The following is a 23197-nucleotide window of genomic DNA, read 5'->3' as shown; positions in this document are numbered from 1 at the left end:
AAAATCTGTGGAGTCTGGTGAAATATATGACAATGTTTACTTGATTTCTTAGGAACTTGAATGCAGTCTGATGAAAAGTCACCAATTTACATGGGAGTGACATTTACCAAAATGCTGTATTTTGTTGTGTTTGTACTTATTGGTCTTTATTAGGTTATAGATTATATAAAGGCAGAAACCTACTGTCCTACTGCATAAAGATAATTCTAAAGAGTTAAGAGTTAAATGACAGCCAGAATTTTGTGAATTTAAATTATTTTCATTTTCACAGCACAAGGTGTAGGAATTGAAATTGCAATAAGATATTTTATAGATACAGTATATACCAAAAGTTTGCGTGTAGGCAAACTTAAGAAACAATATTAACAACCTAAGATTTTTGGCTCAATGAAAAACAACTTTAAATATTACAATTTGACTTTTTTCTCCTCTGAATTTATTTTTAGGCTAACTGTGGTAGAGTCACCTTTTTAAGAATTAAACCATTTATTGTATTCGTACAAGTTACTTGATAAATTGGAGTCCAATGTGATATTTAATTATATGCAAAACACTGAAAATTGGTTCGCCCAAAAGTTCCATAAGATGGTACGGAAAAACCCGAACAAACTTTTTGGCCAACCCAATACGATAGTTTTGAAAAACACTATATATTAAATAGCTGTTACCTTATCACCTTCGGAAAAAGTGATGCCATCCACTGCTCTTTTCCAAGTGATTTCTGGAATAGGCTCCCCTTCTGCTTCACATATTAATGTGACTTGACCATTCTCATATGTAGTCTCATTTTTAAGCTGTATTATGTGAGGCTGTACTGTAAAAAATATATACATTACTCAATCTGTATTGGAGGAAAATATTATTATTCATGGTGACCACTTAAGTACCCTTTAGCATAGTATGGAATTATTAACTTTGAGCAGATATAGTGTCATGCTTTGCTTTATAAGAGTGCCAGGAGAGTTGCAAATTATAGGAGAAAAAACTAGAAAATAATGCTATTGATTATGATTACAAAAATAATTTTAAGTGGTTTAGAAACCAACATAAAAAGTATAATTCCTTCCAAGATTTTGTCAATTAAAAGCCACTTTATTATTTTTTCCTCTTCAAGCTAAAAAATAAAATTTTCCTCTTTTAAAGTCACATGAGTACTTCTGTGTGTATGTCTGTGTATGACATCTGCTTACGTAGTGATTATCTCTTAAACTTTAAAAACAATTTCACCAAAGAGGAAAAATAATGACTGTATTCTGAATATGTAGTAAGTGTAATTATGTGCAATGTTTAAAATATTTATCAAGTAAATATATATACATTCTATTTACCTTTATTATTCTAGCTGATTTATTTTGACCTCAGACTACCTTAATATTATTCCATATTGTAGGTAATTGTTTCTTTACAGTTATGACTTCTATAAAAACCAAAACATCATGTCTTGTAATTTAAATTATATTAATATTAAAAATTACGTCCCTCCACAAATTTACATATACCAAAGAGCTTTAAGTGTTTAAATTCTGTATTACCGGCATTTCTTAAGTTTTTATTTGTTTGAACCTAGAAGTGATAAAAGCCAGCACTTATTATTTCAGAACAAGTAACAGGTTTCTTTTTAATCACCAAATGCAATCAATTATGAAATATAAATAAATTGTTCTTAATCCTAGAAAATTAGATTCCTAATATCAGAAACATGGCATATATATTTTTACAATTCAGTGTTTACTCCATTGACTTTAATGGATTTAGTTTTATTTCCACTTTATATACACGCTTTTGTGTCAAACACAATACAAATCCGTTCAGTGTTACTATACAAAGTGATTACAACAGTGATATGGCATAATTCATTCATTATTTTCTATTTGAAAGGACAAAAATATTAGAAACTTTCTTTGTGTTCTTACTCACTGTCCGGTTAATTTTAGAAAGTAACTAAATATTTCATATGAGCTCATTGAGATAGATTGAGATTATTTACCCTTTGGAATTATCTCAAACACTATCATTTCTAATTGTTAATTTATTTGTATACTGAGTCATATTTAGCATTGTACGTTTTAAAGAGAACATTTTCTTAAGTGGGAAATACTGATGGAACAAATTAGATGCTTTCTATAATTTCTAATAATTTTAAGTTTGTTTACTCTTCCCTCTATGTGAACAATTTTCTCCTGGCTCATAGGTTTGTCGATTTCTCATTGTTAAAGATTTTTATGTAAACACATCTAAACATTACCCTTATGAGTAACTTTCCAACACCATGATCTCCAAAATAACAGCTCTTTTTACCCAACACTACCTGATTAATCTAGTTTCACTTTCTTCTTAGAACATTTTATTATTCCAATTTTATTTTTTAATATACTTTGGTATATTCTTTATTGTCTGTCTTATTTTGTTAGAAGATAAGCTTTATGAAAATCTCCCTAGTATAGAAAACATTTCTGTTACAGCTACTACAGGACCAGCTGGCAGAGGGTGTGTCCACACATGTATTACCATTCATCTTTTGGTCTAAGTAATATGGTTGCTTCTGCCAACTGCAACCACTGGTCCTTCTTACTCTTTTTGTTGTTGTTGTTATAACACATAACACAACTTTATTAGTAATCAATTACTCAGTGTTCAAATTTCCCTGGTTGTCTCATAAAACCTTGTACAGTTGATTTGTTTGAATCAAGATCCAAATGAGGTCTATATACTGTGATTGGTTGAGGTTCCTCTTATGTCTATTTTGATCCATATTTAATTACTGTCCCCACCTAATTAATTTGTTAAAGAAGTCCTGTAGTTGTTTGTTTGTTCTGTAATTTCTTTTTTTTTTAAAGTTCAATACCAGATTCATGTATTATTTTATTCTTTTTTTTTAATTGGAATATAGTTGCTTTACAATACTGTGTTAGTTTCTACTGTACAGCAAAGTGAATCAGCTATACGTATACATATATCCCCTCTTTTTTTTTGTATCTCCTTCTCATTTAGGTCACCAAAGAGCATATACTCTTATAGAGTACTCCCTCCTTCCTTCCCCTTTCTTTGTTGTGAAAGCTTTTTGATAACAATGTTTTTAAAAATGGAGAAAGCATACTAAATATTAGTAGTGCCTCTAATTTTTAGTGTTTGCTTTTTAAAAGAGAACAATCATATTCTAAATATTCACCAGCAAAATTTTTTCCTCTTGCAAATATAATAGGGGCTAAATCAATAATTATAAATTAATTTACTGGTTTTCTACTCTCTGTAAGCTCCCCAAAGAAGGCAATATGGCTCTTGGTAAATATGGAAGATATTTATGTGCATTTCCTTTTAGTAAAATGAAAAGGGAGTATTTAATTATGGTTACAAGCCAATGTTTCCAAATTATAGCCTTATAGGTGAACTCTTTTGAAGTATTAATATATTAAAAGTAAAACTTATCCCAACATATGTCATTTAAAGATTTATGAAGATCAACCCATATATAATATAATAGATCCCAATATGTGTAATTTAAATGAATTTTCTTCCAGCCTCTGTTATTAGTCAGCAAATATTTTACAAAAATTTACATGTATAATCTCATATAAGTCTTAAAATAATTCTATCTGGTTGCTGCAATTTTAAAATGTATTTTAGAGATGAGAAAACTGAGACTCAGGTTTGGAAATTTAAATAGCTCATATAAGTGACAGAGTAAAATTTGACTCAGACCCCCCTCTAGACATTACAGTTTTAACTACTATGCTATAATACTTACCAAAGACTTGGAGAAGTACCTGTTTTTCATCTTCTCCTGCCTTGTTTGTGGCCCTGCAGACATACGGGCCCCCATCACTATTGATTATGTTCCTGACAGTGAGTTCTTTATTGCTTCCTTTCAGTATGTACTTTTCATTTTCTTCAATAAACTTGCCATTCCTAAAGAAGAAAACAGAGGTTCATCTTCATAAATCTGACTTCATAACTCAAGAGCAGATCATACTCAAATTTTTTACCTGTAATTGTCAATATTTCATGGCTACTGTCATTGACAGATAAAGCTATATTCCAGTCAAACATATACTTTTACTAGCTCAATAGAATTTAATACACAAATATTAAAATTATACTTTAAAGTTGTTTTGACTTTAGAGACAAGAATAACATTTGAGCCGTGTTGAAATGTTGACACTCATCTTAGGCAAAAAACACTTTTATTCAATTTTCACTTTGATTATTAGCAAAAAAAAAAAAGTTTTATTTGCTGATTTTAATTCCAAACACACATTTCATGTTGGTGAGGCAACACATATTTATGAAATGTAATTCTTTACTAGGTTCCAGGGACACGTTTAAAATAATTTCTATGGAAACACCCTTCAAAGACAAAGTAAATGCAATTTAAATAAATAATGAATTTATATTGCACATAGGTACTGCCAATAAAAGGGTAAGAGGAAAGAATTACATGAAAACAGTTATAGAAATTATGCTGCGTATAACAATTTAATTCATTAGTGAGGAGAAGAAATTTTTCTCAGATATAAGTATTTTTAAGTAGTTTCCAAGGTCTTTCTGGACTGAAATAGTGTTCATTTTTTTTCAATTCTAGTTTTGTTGTTCATTAAAACAACATCTTTCAAACTTGTTTTACAACAACTTACAGTAAAAATAAATATTTTACATGCATTTAAATCTGAAATCTTAATATGTGTGAAGTCTTATATTGTACATTCTTTTCCATGCAAATTTATTTTTCTCATCTCCACTTCCTCCTTCTCCTTTTCTTTCTCCTTTTTTACTTGCCAACATGGTATTTTGGACAATTAATTGATTTTAAGACCCACTAATGTAAAAATTTAACATCTACCTTTAGGTGTGGGGGGATTTACTTGTCCATACAAGTGTAAATTAAAAAAGAAGAATATCTAAAAGGATTATTAAAAATCTTACCTAGAATGAAACAGAATATTTTTCTGATACTCTAAATGATCTTTGCAGCGAATTCTAGTTCTGCTTTCTAGAAAGTACTGCCACATATCTTAACACAGTCCTTGTCTTTCTATGACTCAATAACATCTATTTTTCCAGTTTTTATTGACATGTGTTAACACAACATGAAATGTGCAAAAATTCATGAGTGGTGAAAAATTAGGCCTTACTAAATACTAGTGACAAAAGTATATAGTGCTCTGTACTTTTCTGGGGTTTTTTTTTTTCATATTTTTACTAATCAAATATTTAGACGTATAAATAATGACAAGATTTCAGAATTTTTGCCTAGAATTTTATGTATGGATAAGGCTTTCACCACAGTTAGTGATATAATATATTTCTTAATCTAGTAAATAAAAAAGTATTCATTTGTCTCATTATCATCATCATCGTCATCATCGACTAGAAGTTTCAGCAATTTGTGGCTTAGGAAACAGTTTCCCTATATTATTAACCTGGTTAAATACAATTAGCTCACAGATGTGCATTTTCCCTCTCCACCCTCATTCACAGATCAGAGAACTAAATTTTAAGTATGATTTCCCCACCTGTCAATTCACAGATGAAGAGACTTAGGTTTAGTTTGTAATATAAGCAGCAGGTTAACTAAGTTCTAGTGTTCTTTATGATAAAGAGATTATTTCTGTACTTCATGTGAAATACTGTGCTAAAGGTTTGAAGTATAGCAAATGAGTGAGACAGGGCCACCTATCATGAAGAATTCATAGTCTGATTGATAGTAATAGAGGGTAATATAGATCCCATTAATACATTTATTCATAACTTTGTGTGTGTGTTGGGAGGGGTGGGGTAGGGGATCTATTATAATAAAAGAGAATGGAAAAGATGATGGCTGGAATACTCTGGGAATTTTTGTGGGAAAAAAAATCCATGATCTGAGCTTTGAAGTGGATAGATAGGTCTTGAAGAATTTAAAGGAAGTCAGGTTGTAAAGATTATGTTCCCTTAAAGAGTTCAATTTAAAAACATCATTAAGGAATAATAACTCAGGTAATAGGTCTTAATACTTCTCTCTCAACAAACCCATTATATAGAAAGTACTCATTGTTATTCATAGTACATTTCTGTGGAATGTCAATGTCTGAAAAAGACTCCCAAAGGATTCTGATGAAATTCTACGGGGGCCATCCTTTGAAATTCTAACCACTTCTCTAAATGCCACTTTTCCAGGCAAAAGAAAGTAAGGGTTAGGATTAGAGGATTGATGGAAATGATAAAAAAGGGAGAACAATTCCACTCTTGACCATAGTGGAGTAACAAAACCATATTTACTCTCTCATTTTAAACAACACAAACACTGGACACAGAGATTAAATAACAGTTTTCAACTACTGGTCAACAGGTAGCACATGACAGTGACCTCTGAGGACCACCATAGCTTACTACCTGAAGGCAGTTTCCAGACTGCCCCTTAGAGAGGAAGAACCCATACAGAGTCAGGCAGCGTATCTGAATTGGAAGACAGAATTCTCAGTTGATACAAGTTAAAGTGGCTAGAATTTGCAGGTAAGAAAATGTGAGAAGGCACAAGAAAGAGAACTACAGAGATCTGCAGAGGTTTCCAACCAATCTTTAACTGAGTACTAATCAGTGAGTGTACTCCAGTAAGGTTTTCCAAGAGTAAGGAAAGGACCATTGGAAAAGATAAAGCACAACAATCCCAGGAGCTCACAAAAGACCAGGAATAATTTGCATCCCTATCATCCAGAGTAGAAAGACCTCCTAAAACACAAATTTAAACACATTAAATTGCCTCCTTGCAAGAATACTGCTTCAGTAATGAATCCAAGTTAATCTTAGACTGCAGCTTGTTCTGTATCCACCTAAAACAGCCTAAAAGCAACCTCAGGAAGATCAAACTTTCCCCACGTAACTTAACTCCATTCAAAGCTAAAGTAAAAGAACATGAAAATATCCAACACCTCAAAACATAAAACTCTCCATGTCTGAAACCCAGTAAAAAATTGACAGGATAGTAAATAGGTAGGAAAATATGACCTATATAAAGGGGAAAAAAATTAATCAATAAAAAAGATCCAGAAACGATACAGATGATAGAATTAGTAGACAAGACCATTAAAGTAGCTATTAAAATATATTCTGTATGTTAAAGGAATTAAAATATGAGCATGGTAAGAGAGAAATGGAAGACAAAAAAAGGCCTCCATCAAACTTATAGACGTAAAAAATAGAATGAAGAAAAATACTCTGCTGGGATTAAAATCAGATTAGACATTACAAGTGAGTTCGTTCCAAGGAACACAAGGTTGTTTTAGCATTTGAAAATCAATGGAATTCACCAATTTAAAGGGCTAACAATAAAAATCCATATGGTATTCTCAATAGAAGTAGAAGAAACATTTGAATGGAAACGAAGAAAGTGATATTAAGAGTTTCTGCTTTTACTCCCACTTTGGTTTTCATGTCACCAAGTGTTCCTGGTTGCTTTGTGAAAATTTCTTATTTTTCCTCAATGTTTGGTCTTCAACTACCTTCTTTACCGGTTTCACTCATACCTCTTGGAGATATTATCTCTATGCAACAGGTAGTGTCTGGATTTTTCTCTCTGCATTGCTGCCTTAATACTTTTTGGAATTTTTTTCACAAAGATAACATGTCTATATCTATAGATAAATACGTCACAATGAAAACTTCTCTCTGATACCAATTTTACCTCTGTTAAGAACACTGTCACATACTCCCATTCTCGCATTATATATTATACATCCAGCAACTAGAATAATTATTATTTTATTCCATCCAAACAATGAGGCTAATGCCATATGAAAAAATGGAGGTGCAAAATCATGAATTTAAATTATTCAATTATATTAGCCTCTGTATCTGATTTATTCTAGGCTGTATGATAATTATATTTCCACTTACATATGAGAATTTTAAACAAATGCTAAACTTTAAGAAAATAGTCTAAACTGAAAGTCAGTCTCTCCGGAAAGATAAAATGATGAGGGTAAGACTCTAGACCAATATTTGTTCATTGTAATGAATGATCCAGGAGCTTTTCCTCACTGTGATTAGATCTAACATTGACTGTTAAGGATACACACTAGAAACCAGAAGTCTCTGAGATACACGATAATTATCTGGGGTGAATGTGTTAATGCTTGATGTGTAATCCCTTTAAAAATACCAGCAGTGTGTCAGAAAGGAATTATTGTCTGCAAAGAACTTCTAAAAACACCTGTCTGAAGAAATATCTTGTTTATTGCTACCTGCTATGTTAAAGGGATAAAGGTTTGAAACTTGAAGATAGTATCAGTAAATGTTCAGAAAGTAATAAAAAATAGTTTTGAATTTCAATTATTCTCCTTAAAATATTTTTTTAAAACCTAATCCTCATTATGGACACTTTTGCCAATTTGAATGTAAATTTCTAATTGTTTTCTTGTGACTATTCTTATAGTATACGATTTATGAAGTATAGAAGTGATTCTATAAATACTTACAGATTTGCTTGAGTAGTAACCTCAATTAATAACTAATACATATTTAAAAGACTGTCCATTTTTAAACTTTAATTGTCTCCCTTTTAACAGTGTGAGCCACAACCTAAAAGAGTGGCATATTTTGATATCTGTTTGATGTTAATAGAAATCAAATAGCATTTAAAAATTCAAAAAAAATATAAAAGTGAACTGTAAAACAATAGATTTAGAATAGAGAATTTATTCATTTGAACTTTTTGTTACATAGCATTAAATTTATTGAAATTTAATTCTACACAACTAGCTTTTTCTGTAATAATATGGTACACAAATAAAATATACAATTATATTTAACAAAATATAATTTTGTACACATACAACAGTGGTGCCATCCATACTAGAATTTCCACTTGTGGGTACTCTCTAGTAGGAACAATAAAATGGCTGAATTTGTCACAGGGCTCCTGGGCCCATTTTGGCCAGAAACATGCTTTTTAGATAGAATGACCAGGGCTATGAGCGCAGCCTTTGACTTGTGTTAAATCATTCTGTTGCTCTCTTTAACAAGTTAATTTAACCAACTTAACTGAAAACGAAAATCATTTTCAACTGAAATTCAAAAACAATGTTTCCATTCTGGACAAAATGATAAGACTGTAAATATTTTTCCAGAAGCCCGACTATGGACACAAGCCAAAGGGATGTGGGTACATAACCTACCTGTACCAGGAAATGGTGGGCTCAGGAGAGCCAGAGGCTCTGCAGGAAAATGTCATCTCCTCTCCTCTCTCTGCTGTGGCATTAAAGGATTTCTGAGGCATTGTGATTGCTGGCGGCACTGAAAAACAGATGAATGTAGATTAAATAGAGATGAAAGACATTTTACCAACACCACTGGGACTTTTTTACTGTTGTTTTTTTTCTTTTAAAGCTAAGCTTTACAACTTGATAGTTCACTTCTGTACTTATATCAAGAGGACTGACTTGGTTGCATAGTAAAATGACTAAAATCACTGATCTGCCTTCTAATGTACAAAAATTAGATAATTCACTGTAATGCTGTTTTACTATTTTTAATCTATTAAACTAGACTAAAAATAAACTAGACATTTTAGCAAATATATATATATATATTTACATATACACACACTTTTATGAACTATTTCTTACAGAAAGTCAGACAATACCACCCTGACTTACATCAATACTGAGATCTACTTGGAGCATAAATGGATTTCCTATTTGGGTTCTCATCGGTGTATGTACTTCTATAAGCAAGCATTCACTGCTTCAAGACAGGGCTTTCAAATTAAGTGTCAAACCATAATGTTCTTTCTGATTAACTACACTTCATTTCTTCAAACAACTATAGAACATTTTATGAAGAGAAACTGCTTAATCCATAGAGAGTATGAAATAGATTTTCATGAACAATTCAATTTTAAAATTAAGCTTCCCCACAATTTCTAACTAATTACATTGCAAAAACTGTGTATGTTGCACATTTTGAACACGTTGAAACTGTTACTGAAATGCACTGTTTGCAATAAACAAATCAATGACATCCATAACAGAAGCTAAAATTTCAAAGTAAAGCATAAATTTTTATTTAATTTACACTTTTATGATTTTTCAATTGAATATGATGAAATTATATTCCTAAAATTAATTATTTAATATATTTGATTTTACATATCCTAAACAACATGACCAGACAGGCATTTAGAAATGTGATTTTAATTAAATATCTCTACAATAGCACTCAGGTCAACACTGATGTTGCATTATCACAATTGATGGTGAGGATAGGAACTAATATGTATCTTAGTAATTAAGCACAATTAATCAAGTTTCTGCCTTTATGAATTTAGATACAAGGTGCGTGACATGACATGCTGGCTGTAAAGTAACATAATAATTACTAGTATTACAATAGGATGGACTTTTCTTTTTTCAGATGTTAACTCTGCATTTTAAGTCATTGAAATTTGACTATAGTATTCTATAGTATTCATGTAGATAGAAACATTTTCAAATGGAGAGCCATATGTTCCAGTTCTTGTCCTGTTACTAACCTAAACAAGTTATTTATTCTTTATCATAATTTTCTTATCTATAAAGTGAACCGTATATGCTGGATGATCTCTAAGAATTAACAAATCTTCATCTCTGTGTTTTATGGTATGTTAACTCTGCTGATGACATATGTGTTCTTACTCGTAGTGTAGATTAGTAGAAAAATATTAATATTACATGTTTAGATACTTTGAGGTACTTTGAAGAGTAATTCTAGAACTATTCTGAAGAAAAATAGCATCAAAATCTGCAGAGGTTTTCACTAGTTCAGATGTCAAGGTGTTCGGGCAGTTTGTTAGCTACTGTTTAGACTGTACAGCATTTTTACATATATTACCTTATTGCTTCTGAACTCACTGTTGAGTTGGATTAAATAATTTTAAAAGAGGTAACAATTATACTTCATCTGATTATTTTTTTCCCACAAGACCAGCATCTACTCTATTTTAACTTTTTAAAAATAGTTTTGGCATTTGACCATATCTGAAATGTCCAGTTTTAATAACTTTACCAAGATTTATGTTCTGTACCCGTTAAGTAGTCAATCCTTTGTCAGCTTCTGTTTTCGTATTTTAGCTTCAAGAAACATGGGGATGTGTAGAGAAGTAGCTCCATAACTTACATGGAAGCTTTGGTTCACCTTCAAGTTATAATTCCCCTCACTGGCTGCTTATGCACCAAAGACATCACTAATTTGACATCTTAATCCCCCTTCATCAACAGTGGAATCCAGCTAGTCTACGTGTCTTCTGTGTCTCGCAGTCTTTTTCCCCACCCGCTTTCCTTCAAATGTTTTTTGGAAGATAAATAATACGGTATTAACCACGAAACACTTGTATGGTTCTGATTAACAAATACCAATAATTCCTACAAATTTATTCAGGATAAGGATAACAAACTCCACTCTACCATTGTCGGGAAAGCAACTATTTTCTAATTTATTGATTATTCAGATCTGTCCTAAATGTATATCATCACATATATTCACATGTAGATCCTTTAACTGGCAGAGGACTGCTAATCTTAAGACTCAGCCTTTTCATAATGACACTTTCTTGTTTTTACTTTTAAGGCTCCATGACACTTAGACATTCACATAAGAGAAGACTTGGGGAAGACAGCAGAGTAGGAAGTACCAGGCATCTGCCTCCACAACTACACAACAACTGCACTGTCAGAATCTGTCTAATGTAACTATCTTGAAACTGTGGAGTCTATTGAATGCTTGCAACTTCCAGGCAAAGACATGGAAGATAAACTGTGGTTAATACTGGTCAGTTTCAGCTGTTAGTACAGTGGCAGCTACCTATCCCCCTCCCCAACTGAGGCAGGTAGCTGTGCACATGTTCCTAGAGTAGGCTGCACAAAGAAAGCCAGGATAGGCAAAAAGGACTTTGTCATTCAGATATCAAGGATCTGTGCACTGATCACTGACTGATGCTTTTGATCACAGAGGTGCAGATGAAGAGGTAGTGGCCATTGTTGTTATACCTCCCACAGTCGTTGTGAGATCCAGGGGATTTAATGAACTCTCATTCTTTTAGCCCCCACTTTATTCTTCTCTTTTCACCATTTTGGGAGCCAGACATTAAACACTAGGACATTCAAAAACAACTGCATATAATGTACATATTAGAAAGTGACTATGCATGTCCAGGGAAAGGTGTAGGCTTAGAAAATACCTGAGGATACCTTAAATTTACATCTCAGGCTGATCTTTGACATAGAGACAGCCTTCAATAATAATAATAATAACAATAATAATAATAATAATAACCAGTAACAGTAAACCCTGGGATTGAGAAAGAATCTGATTTCCATAGGAAGCACTTATTATGTTCAAATATCCAGTTTTCAGAAAGAAAAAATCACAAGGCATACAAAGAAATAGGAAAGTATGGCCCATTCGAAAGAAAAATTAAATCAATAGAAACTGTCCCTGGAAAAGACCTGAGGGCAGATATGCTTGATAAAGACTTTCAAACAACTGTCTAAAAGACGCTCAAAGAACTCAAGAAAGAAGTGGAAAAACTCAAGGAAACAATATATGAAGAAAATGGAAATACCTATAAAGATATAGAAAACCTACAAAAAAGCCAAAGAGAAATTCTGAATCTTAAAATTACAATCACTGAAATGAAAAATTCATTAGAGGGATTCACAAGCAAATCTGAGTAAGCAGAAGAAAGAATCAGTGAATATGAAATAAGGCAATGAAAATTCTTGAATCTGAGAAACAGAAAACCAAAAGATTGAAGAAAAGTGAATACAGCCTAAAAGACCAGTGGGACATAATCACGTAGACCAACAATCACACAGTGGGAGTCCCAGAAAGAAAGTGAGAGAGAAAGGGACAGAGTGAATATTTGAAGAAATAATGGCTGAAAAGTTTAGCTATGAATATACACATCCAAGAAGCTCAACAAAATACAACTAAGATGAATTCAAAGAGGACCAGGCCAAGACACATTATAATGAAATTTTCAAAAGGCAAAGGCAAAGAGAAAACCTTGGAAAGCAGCAAGAGAAGAGTGACTCATCACATACAAGGGATCCTCAGTAATTATCGGCAGATTTTGCATCAAAAACTTTGGAGGACAGATGGCAGTGGGTGGATATATTCAAAGTGTTACAGGAAAAAAAACCCAAAACTGTCAACCAAGAAACCTATATCCCTGAAAACTGTCTTTCAACAGTGAGGGAGAAATTAACGCATTTCAGATAAGTAAAAGCTGGAGGAGTTTGTTACCACTAGACCTGCCCCGCAAGAAATGCTCAAGGGAGTCCTACAAGATGAAATAAAAGGACACGAGAGAGTAATTCAAAGCCATATAAAGAAATAAAGAGCTCAATAAAGGTAAATACATGGGCAATAAAAAAGCTAGTACTACTGTAACAACAGTTTGTAACTGAACTTTTTTTCTACATGATTTGAGACTAATATATATTAAAAAAAAAATTAGTATGATTTTAACTATGTCTTATAATTCCAGATTTTGTTTTCTACATAATTTAAGAGACTAATGCAATTTAAAGAATTGTCAGTTCATGTTTTGAGACATAAAATGAAAAAAGATATAATTTTGTGATATCAACAACTAAAAGGAATGGAGTTAAGCTTTAAAGGAGCAGAGTTTTTTATATTTATTTAAGTTAAGTTAGTATAAATTTAAATTAGAGTGTTATAACTTTAGGACATTAAATGCAATACCGCCAATAACCACAAAGAAAATAAGTATAGAATATATACAAAAAGAGATGAGAAAAGAATTTTAAAGTTTCACTACAAAAAATTGACTAAACAAAAAGAAGACAGTAACGTAGGAAATGAGAGACAAAGAAATCTATAAGACATTTAGAAAACAAACAGCCAAATGACAGAAGTAAGTCCTTCCTTATCAATAATTACTTTACATGGAAATAGATTAAACTTTTCAATAAACAGAGATTGGCACAATGGCTAAAAACACATCATAAAATTACGTCCTATCTATAAAAGATTCACTGTCAATAACGAAGACACAAATAGATTGAAAGTGAAAAGATAAAGATATAATAACCAAAAAAGAGAAGGGGTGACTATATGAATAGACAAAATAGACTTTAAATCAAAAAGTTTACAAGAGGAGAAAAACATTGTATATTAACAAATGTTCCAATATAGCAAGAAAATATAACAATTGTAAATATTTATGCTCCTAATAGTAGACCGTCAAAATACATGAAGCAAAAACTGACATAATTGAAGGAAGAAATAGTCCTACAATAATAGTTGGAGACTTCAACAATAGTCTCGATAATGCATTGAATGACCAGACAGAAGATAAGTAAGAAAATAGAGGACTTATACAACACAATACACAACTAGTTCTCACATATATACAGAATACTCTATCCAAAAAAGAGAGTAAACACATTTTCTCAAGGGCATCTAGGACATTTCCCAGGATAGCCCATATGTTATGTCAAAAATTAATCTTAACGTAAAGAACTAGAATAAAAGAATAAACACAACCCAAGCTAGCAGAAGAAAATTAATAATAAATATTAGAAGAAAAATTTTTTTAATTGAGAATAGAAAACAATAGACAAAATTAATGAAACCGTAAGTTGGTTTATTAAAAAGATCAACCGAATTGACAAAACTTTAGCTAGATGGACTAAGATTTAAAAAGATAAAACTCAAATTATTAAAATCAGAAACGAAACAACATTAACAATTCCAAAGGAATAAAAAAGGATTATAAGAGGACACTATACAAAAATTAACTCAAAAAGAATCAGACCTACAAACTATAAAACCCTTAGGAAAAAATATAAGGCAAGAGCTTCATGACACCGGATTTGGCAATGTTTTCTTCAATATGATAACAAAGGTGTAGGCAACAACAAAAAAATAGAGTAAAAAGGCAACATGCAGAATGGGGGAAATATTTAAAAATTGTATATCTGATAAGGGATTAACATCCAGAATAGATAATGAACTCCTAAAACTCAGCAACAAAAAAAAATACATAACCCAATTCAAAAATGAGCAAGAGGACTTAAATAGACATTTATCCAAAGCAGATGCACAAATGGCAGATAAGCACATGAAAAGATCCTCAACAGCACCCTTAGGGAACTGCAAGTCAAAGCTACAGTGAAATACCACCTCATATCTAATAGGAAGGCTACTATTTAAAAAATAAAGTACAATAGCAAGCGTTAGTGAGGATGTGGAGAAATTGGAACTTTTTGCATTATTGGTAAAATGGAAAATGGAAAACAGTATGGTGGTTCCTCAAAAAATTAAAAATACAACTGCCATGTGATCCAGCCATTTCACTTATGGGTATATACTCAAAAGGATTTTGAGCAAGGCCTCAAAGAGATATTTGCTCATCCATGTTCATGGCAGCATTATTCATAATATTTAAAAAGTGGAAGCAATACAAATGTCCATAGATTAATAAATGGATAAGCATTATCTTGTATATGCATAAAATGGAATATTATCCATCCTTGAAAAAGAAAAGAAAATTCTAGCTACTTGTTGTAGTATATCTACAACATGAATGAACCTTGAGGACATTATGCTAAGTGAAATAAATTGGTCACATAAAGACAAATACTCTATGATTCCACTTATTGTGCACTTAGAGTAGTCAAAAACACAGATACAGGAAGTGGAATGGTGGTTGCTAGAGGCTGGATGGAGAGGTGAATGGGAGTTACTGTTAAATGAGTATACAGTTTCAGTTTTGCAAGATGAAAAGAGTTATGAGGATGGATGGTAGTGACTGGTGCACAACCTTACGAGGGTATATAATACCACCTAACTGTACATTTAAAAAATGGTTAAACTGGTTGAATTTATGTTATGTGTATTTTACCACAAAATTGAAGAAGCAATGTAAAAGGAAAGTAACATAAGATATCTCAGGCCCTGGTCAAGAGACTAGATGGACCAGGTTAACACCAAAGTACCTTGTACCTTTAACATTCGATAGCGTTATTCTCAGTGTATATGGAAAATAATTTAGTTTCTTTCCTCAGGTCTTTCCATGCCTTCATCAGCAAATGGTTCTTTCCATTGCGTATAAACACTAAAGAGAGGTAAAAGTGAAACAACTAGGAAACCACATTTGCAAAGCTGATTCATATTACTCAAGGATGCTAGAAAATTGCAATTTTTTCAGTTTAATTCTAAGACTCCTCCTTTGATAAGAAAGCAAGTACCTTCATTTTGCAACTTACCTCTTCAGCAATTTTTCATATACCAATTGCTTATAATACCACGTAGTAAAAAAGAATGGTGTTTTAATATGACATAGGCACTCCTTATGCAGTAAGATTTACATTACGTAAAATGCATTTCCATGATGATTTTGATGTTTCCAATGGTCATACCAGGCATCAATGATGTCAAATATTCATGTTTTTTAACTTTATTTGTTTTATTTTTGTTTGTTTTGCTCTTCACTACTGCCTCATAGACTATTATATCACCTATCCTTCCTTAATTTTCGTTAATATTGGTTCTGGTTACTTGCATTAATCTTCCATTTCATATTTATGAAGTTGGTCAAATTAAAGTGCTATTTAATAGAACTAAGTTTTTTTTGGAACTCAAAACACATACAAAATATCAAGTGATTAACATAAAAAAGCTAACTAATTATAAAATTTCATTGTGAAAGAAAATCTAGCTCATTGATCAAATGCATATAGTTCTTTTCATATAAATGTAGTCAGTGGTTTCCAATCTTGAGTGTCAGCATACTTAGTATTACTGCCTTGCTACAGAATCAAGCAATATTTTTAATGTACTTGATTTAGAATTAATAACTAATTGGCAGGTGTTTTCCACATATTTGTTCCTAATTTGTAAATACAGTAAATCAGTAACATAATTAAAATTATCTGATGAGCACTGAGTTTTAAAATCAAACCTATCTGAGGAAAGCAGTAAGAGTTCTGTTTGATACCATCATATTAAGAGATAGTGAGGATCAAATTGGCCTATTATATTGCTTTAAGAACATTTCAAGGGAAAAGTTTCCATTGCCATCTTAAATTCCATTCTTAGTGAACCGTAATATGAAAGGCTGAGAAACGGTGGCAAATAAATATTACCTTCAGTGAACAAGTACAAAAGACTGAGAAAATGTTAACTGAAGATTTGGTACATTATCATCATTGTGCTTTTCTGTATTTTCAAGTTTTTGCCAAATAAATCTGATATTTATATTCTTTTAATTTGGCTTTTAAAATAGATATATTCATGGGTTCAAAAATACAATAAAATAAGAAGATGCACGCAGAATTCTTGACCTAAACCCTTTCCTCATTAACCACTTTATTACTTATATTTCTTTGTGCAAATATTAACACACATTTTTGTTTCCTTTTTCCTTTTACAAACTATACCCTTTTCTGTACCATGTTTTTATTCTCAAGTTGATGATACATGTAAGGGATATATTCATGTCACTACATAAAGAATTTCTTCACACTTGTTCAAATTGCACAGTCTTCTACCCTGTGGATGGACTATTGGTCACCTGTATGTATGACCAAAGAGCTACCTATTATAATCTTTATCTTCTGCAATCAATGCTGCAACTAATTATCCCAAAGTAAAATTGATTTGTCAAAAGGTAAGTGAGGGGGTTGGGGAGAAGATGGGGGAAGAGTAAGACGCGGAGATCACCTTCCTTCCCACAGATACAGTAGAAATACATCTACACGTGGAACTGCTCCTACAGAACACCCACTGAACGCTGGCAGAAAACGTCCGACCTCCAAAAAGGCAAGAAACTCCCCCCGTACGTGGGTAGGGCAAAAGAAAAAAGAAATAACAGAGACAAAAGAATAGGGACGGCACCTGCACCAGTGGGAGGGAGCTGTGAAGGAGGAAAGATTTCCACGCACTAGGAAGGACCTTCGCGGGCAGAGACTGCGGGTGGCAGAGGGGGGAAGCTTCAGAGCCACGGAGGACAGCGCAGCCACAGGGGTGCGGAGGGCAAAGCGGAGAGATTCCCGCACAGAGGCTCGGCGCCGAGCAGCGCTCACCAGCCCAAGAGGCTTGTCTGCTCCCCCGCCGGGGCGGGCGGGGCTGGGAGCTGAGGCTCGGGCTTCGGAGGTCAGATCCCAGGGAGAGGACTGGGGTTGGCGGCGTGAACACAGCCTGAAGGGGTTAGCGCACCACAGCTGGCTGGGAGGGAGACCGGGAAAAAGTCTGCAGCTGCCGAAGAGGCAAGAGACTTTTTCTTGCTTCTTTGTTTCGCGGCGCGCAAGGAGAGGGGATTCAGAGCGCCGCCTAAACGAACTCCAGAGACTGGCGCGAGCCGCGGTTATCAGCGCGGACCCCAGAGACGGGCGTGAGACGCTGGGGCTGCTGCTGCCGCCTCCAAAAATCCTGTGTGCGAGCACAGGTCACTCTCCACACCGCCCCTCCCGGGAGCCTGTGCAGCCCGCCACTGCCAGGGTCACGTGATGCAGGGACAACTTCCCCGGGAGAACGCACTGTGCGCCTCAGGCTGCTGCAACGTCACGCCGGCCTCTGCCGCCGCAGGCTCGCCCCGCCTCCTCTGTACCCCTCCCTCCCCGCGGCCTGGGTGAGCCAGAGCCCCCGAAGCAGCTGCTCCTTTAACCCCGTCCTGTCTGGGCGGGGAACAGACACCCTCAGGCGACCTACATGCAGAGGCGGGTCCAAATCCAAAGCTGAACCCCGGGAGCTGTGCGAACAGAGAAGAGAAGGGGAAATCTCTCCCAGTAGCATCAGAAGCAGTGGATTAAAACTCCACAAACAACTTGATGTGATGCATCTGTTGAATACCTGAATAGACAACGAATCATCCCAAATTCAGGAGGTGGACTTTGGGAGCAGGATATATTAATTTTTCCCCTTTTCCTTTTTTTGTGAGTGTATATGTATATGCTTCTGGGTGAGATTTTGTCTGTATAGCTTTGCTTTATAATAGCTTTATTTTACTTCACTATATTATAGCCTCTTTCTTTCTTTCTTTCTTTCTATTTTTTCTCCCTTTTACTCTGAGCCGTGTGGACGAAAGGCTCTTGGTGCTCCAGCCAGGCATCAGGGCCGTACCTCTGAGGTGGGAGAGCCAACTTCAGGACACTGGTCCACAAGAGACCTCCCAGCTCCACGTAATACCAAACGGCAAAAATCTCTCAGAGATCTCCATCTCAACATCAAGACCCAGCATCACTCAATGACCAGCAAGCTACAGTGCTGAACACCCTATGCCAAACAACTAGCAAGACAGGAACACAGCCACATCCATTAGCAGAGAGGCTGCCTAAAATCATAATAAGGCCACAGACACCCCAAAATACACCACCAGACGTGGACGTGCCCACCAGAAAGACAAGATCCAGCCTCATCCACCAGAGCTCAGGCACTAGTTCCCTCCACCAGGAAGCCTTCACAACCCACTGAACCAACCTTAGCCACTGGGGACAGATACCAAAAACAACGGGAACTACGAACCTGCAGCCTGTGAAAAGGAGACCCCAAACACAGTAAGATAAGCAAAATGAGATGACAGAAAAACACACAGCAGATGAAGGAACAGGGTCAAAACACACCAGACTTAACAAATGAAGAGGAAATAGGTAGTCTACCTGAAAAAGAATTCAGAATAATGATAGTAAGGATGATCCAAAATCTGGAAAATAGAATAGACAAAATGCAAGAAACATTTAACAAGGACGTAGAAGAACTAAAGAGGAACCAAGCAACGATGAAAAACACAATAAATGAAATTAAAAATACTCTAGATGGGATCAATAGCAGAATAACTGAGGCAGAAGAAAGGATAAGTGACCTGGAAGATAAAATGGTGGACATAACTACTGCAGAGCAGGATAAAGAAAAAAGAATGAAAAGAACTGAGGACACTCTCAGAGACCTCTGGGACAACATTAAACACACCAACATTCGAATTATAGGGGTCCCAGAAGAAGAAGAGAAAAAGAAAGGGACTGAGAAAATATTTGAAGAGATTATAGTTGAAAACTTCCCTAATATGGGAAAGGAAATAGTTAACCAAGTCCTGGAAGCACAGAGAGTCCCATACAGGATAAACCCAAGGAGAAACACGCCAAGACACATATTAATCAAACTGTCAAAAATTAAATATAAGGAAAACATATTAAAGGCAGCAAGGGAAAAACAGCAAATAACACACAAGGGAATCCCCATAAGGTTAACATCTGATCTTTCAGCAGAAACTCTGCAAGCCAGAAGGGAGTGGCAGGATATACTTAAAGTGATGAAGGAGAAAAACCTACAACCAAGATTACTCTACCCAGCAAGGATCTCATTCAGATTTGATGGAGAAATTAAAACCTTTACAGACAAGCAAAAGCTGAGAGAGTTCAGCACCACCAAACCAGCTTTACAACAAATGCTAAAGGAACTTCTCTAGGCAAGAAACACAAGAGAAGGAAAACACCTACAATAACAAACCCAAAACATTTAAGAAAATGGGAATAGGAACATACATATCGATAATTACCTTGAATGTAAATGGATTAAATGCTCCCACCAAAAGACACAGGCTGGCTGAATGGATACAAAAACAAGACCCATATATATGCTGTCTACAAGAGACCCACTTCAGACCTAGAGACACATACAGACTGAAAGTGAGGGGATGGAAAAAGATATTCCATGCAAATGGAAATCAAAAGAAAGCTGGAGTAGCAATTCTCATATCAGACAAAATAGACTTTAAAATAAAGACTATTACAAGAGACAAAGAAGGACACTATATAATGATCAAGGGATCGATCCAAGAGGAAGGTATTACAATTGTAAATATTTATGCACCCAACACAGGAGCACCTCAATACATAAGGCAAATACTAACAGCCATAAAAGGGGAAATCGACAGCAACACAATCATAGTAGGGGACTTTAACACCCCACTTTCACCAATGGACAGATCATCCAAAATAAAAATAAATAAGGAAACACAAGCTTTAAATGATACATTAAACAAGATGGACTTAATTGTTATTTATAGGACATTCCACCCAAAAACAACAGAATACACATTTTCCTCAAGTGCTCATGGAACATTCTCCAGGATAGATCATATCTTGGGTCACAAATCAAGCCTTGGTAAATTTAAGAAAATTGAAATCGTATCAAGTATCTTTTCCGACCACAACGCTATGAGACAAGATATCAATTACAGGAAAAGATCTGTAGAAAATACAAACACATGGAGGCTACACAATACACTACTTAATAACGAAGTGATCACTGAAGAAATCAAAGGGGAAATCAAAAAATACCTAGAAACAAATGACAATGGAGATACGACGACCCAAAACCTATGGGACGCAGCAAAAGCAGTGCTAAGAGGGAAGTTTATAGCAATACAAGCCTACCTCAAGAAACAGGAAACATCTCGAATAAACAACCTAACCTTGCACCTAAAGCAATTAGAGAAAGAAGAACAAAAAACCCCCAAAGCCAGCAGAAGGAAAGAAATCATAAAGATTAGGTCAGAAATAAATGAAAAAGAAATGAAGGAAACAATAGCAAAAATCAATGAAACTAAAAGCTGGTTCTTTGAGAAGATAAACAAAATTGATAAACCATTAGCCAGACTCACCAAGAGAAAAAGGGAGAAGACTCAAATCAATAGAATTAGAAATGAAAACGGAGAAGTAACCACTGACACTGCAGAAATACAAAAGATCATGAGAGATTACTACAAGCAACTCTATGCCAATAAAATGGACAACCTGGAAGAAATGGACAGATTCTTAGAAATGCACAAACTGCCGAGACTGAACCAGGAAGAAATAGAAAATACGAACAGACCAATCACAAGCACTGAAATTGAAACTGTGATTAAAAACCTTCCAACAAACAAAAGCCCAGGACCAGATGGCTTCACAGGTGAATTCTATCAAATATTTAGAGACGAGCTAACACCTGTCCTTCTCAAACTCTTCCAAAATATTGCAGAGGGAGGAACACTCCCAAACTCATTCTACGAGGCCACCATCACCCTGATACCAAAACCAGACAAAGATGTCACAAAGGTAGAAAACTACAGGCAAATAACTCTGATGAACATAGATGCAAAAATCCTCAACAAAATACTAGCAAACAGATCCAACAGCACATTAAAAGGATCATACACCATGATCAAGTGGGGTTTATCCCAGGAATGCAAGGATTCTTCAATATACGCAAATCAATCAATGTGATACACCATATTAACAAATTGAAGGAGAAAAACCATATGATCATCTCAATAGATGCAGAGAAAGCTTTCGACAAAATTCAACACCCATTTATGATAAAAGCCCTGCAGAAAGTAGGCATAGAGGGAACTTTCCTCAACATAATAAAGGCCATATATGACAAACCCACAGCCAACATTGTCCTCAATGGTGAAAAACTGAAACCATTTCCACTAAGATCAGGAACAAGACAAGGTTGCCCACTCTCACCACTATTATTCAACATAGTTTTGGAAGTGTTAGCCACAGCAATCAGAGAAGACAAAGAAATAAAAGGAATCCAAATCGGAAAAGAAGAAGTAAAGCTGTCACTATTTGCAGATGACATGATACTATACATAGAGAATCCTAAAGATGCTACCAGAAAACTCCTAGAGCTAATCAATGAATTTGGTAAAGTAGCAGGATACAAAATTAATGCACAGAAATCTCTTGCATTTCTATACACTAATGACGAAAAATCTGAAAGTGAAATTAAGAAAACACTCCCGTTTACCATTGCAACAAAAAGAATAAAATATCTAGGAATAAACCTACCTAAGGAGACAAAAGACCTGTATGCAGAAAATTATAAGACACTGATGAAAGAAATTAAAGATGATACAAATAGATGGAGAGATATCCCATGTTCCTGGATTGGAAGAATCAACATTGTGAAGATGACTCTACTACCCAAAGCAATCTACAGATTCAATGCAATCCCTATCAAACTACCACTGGCATTTTTCACAGAACTAGAACAAAAAATTTCACAATTTGTATGGAAACACAAAAGACCCCGAATAGCCAAAGCAATCTTGAGAACGAAAAATGGAGCTGGGGGAATCAGGCTCCCTGACTTCAGACTATATTACAAAGCTTCAGTAATCAAGACAGTTTGGTACTGGCACAAAGACAGAAATAGAGATCAATGGAACAGG

General features: G+C 34.4%; 1 protein-coding gene across 1 annotated transcript in view; it reads right to left on the bottom strand.

Annotated features, from left to right (window-relative positions):
- NCAM2 (neural cell adhesion molecule 2) overlaps nt 1–23197 on the bottom strand; it is a 232497-nt gene that overhangs the window by 162142 nt on the left and 47158 nt on the right. The window contains 3 exon segments of the mRNA XM_068545688.1: nt 669–814; nt 3746–3906; nt 9150–9267. Coding sequence (XP_068401789.1) covers nt 669–814; nt 3746–3906; nt 9150–9267 — 425 coding nt within the window.

The sequence above is a fragment of the Eschrichtius robustus genome, chromosome 6, assembly GCF_028021215.1.
Source record: "Eschrichtius robustus isolate mEscRob2 chromosome 6, mEscRob2.pri, whole genome shotgun sequence".
In the NCBI taxonomy this organism is placed as follows: domain Eukaryota; kingdom Metazoa; phylum Chordata; class Mammalia; order Artiodactyla; family Eschrichtiidae; genus Eschrichtius; species Eschrichtius robustus.
Note: the sequence above shows the minus strand (reverse complement) of the source record. Positions and strands in the feature narration are given on the sequence as shown.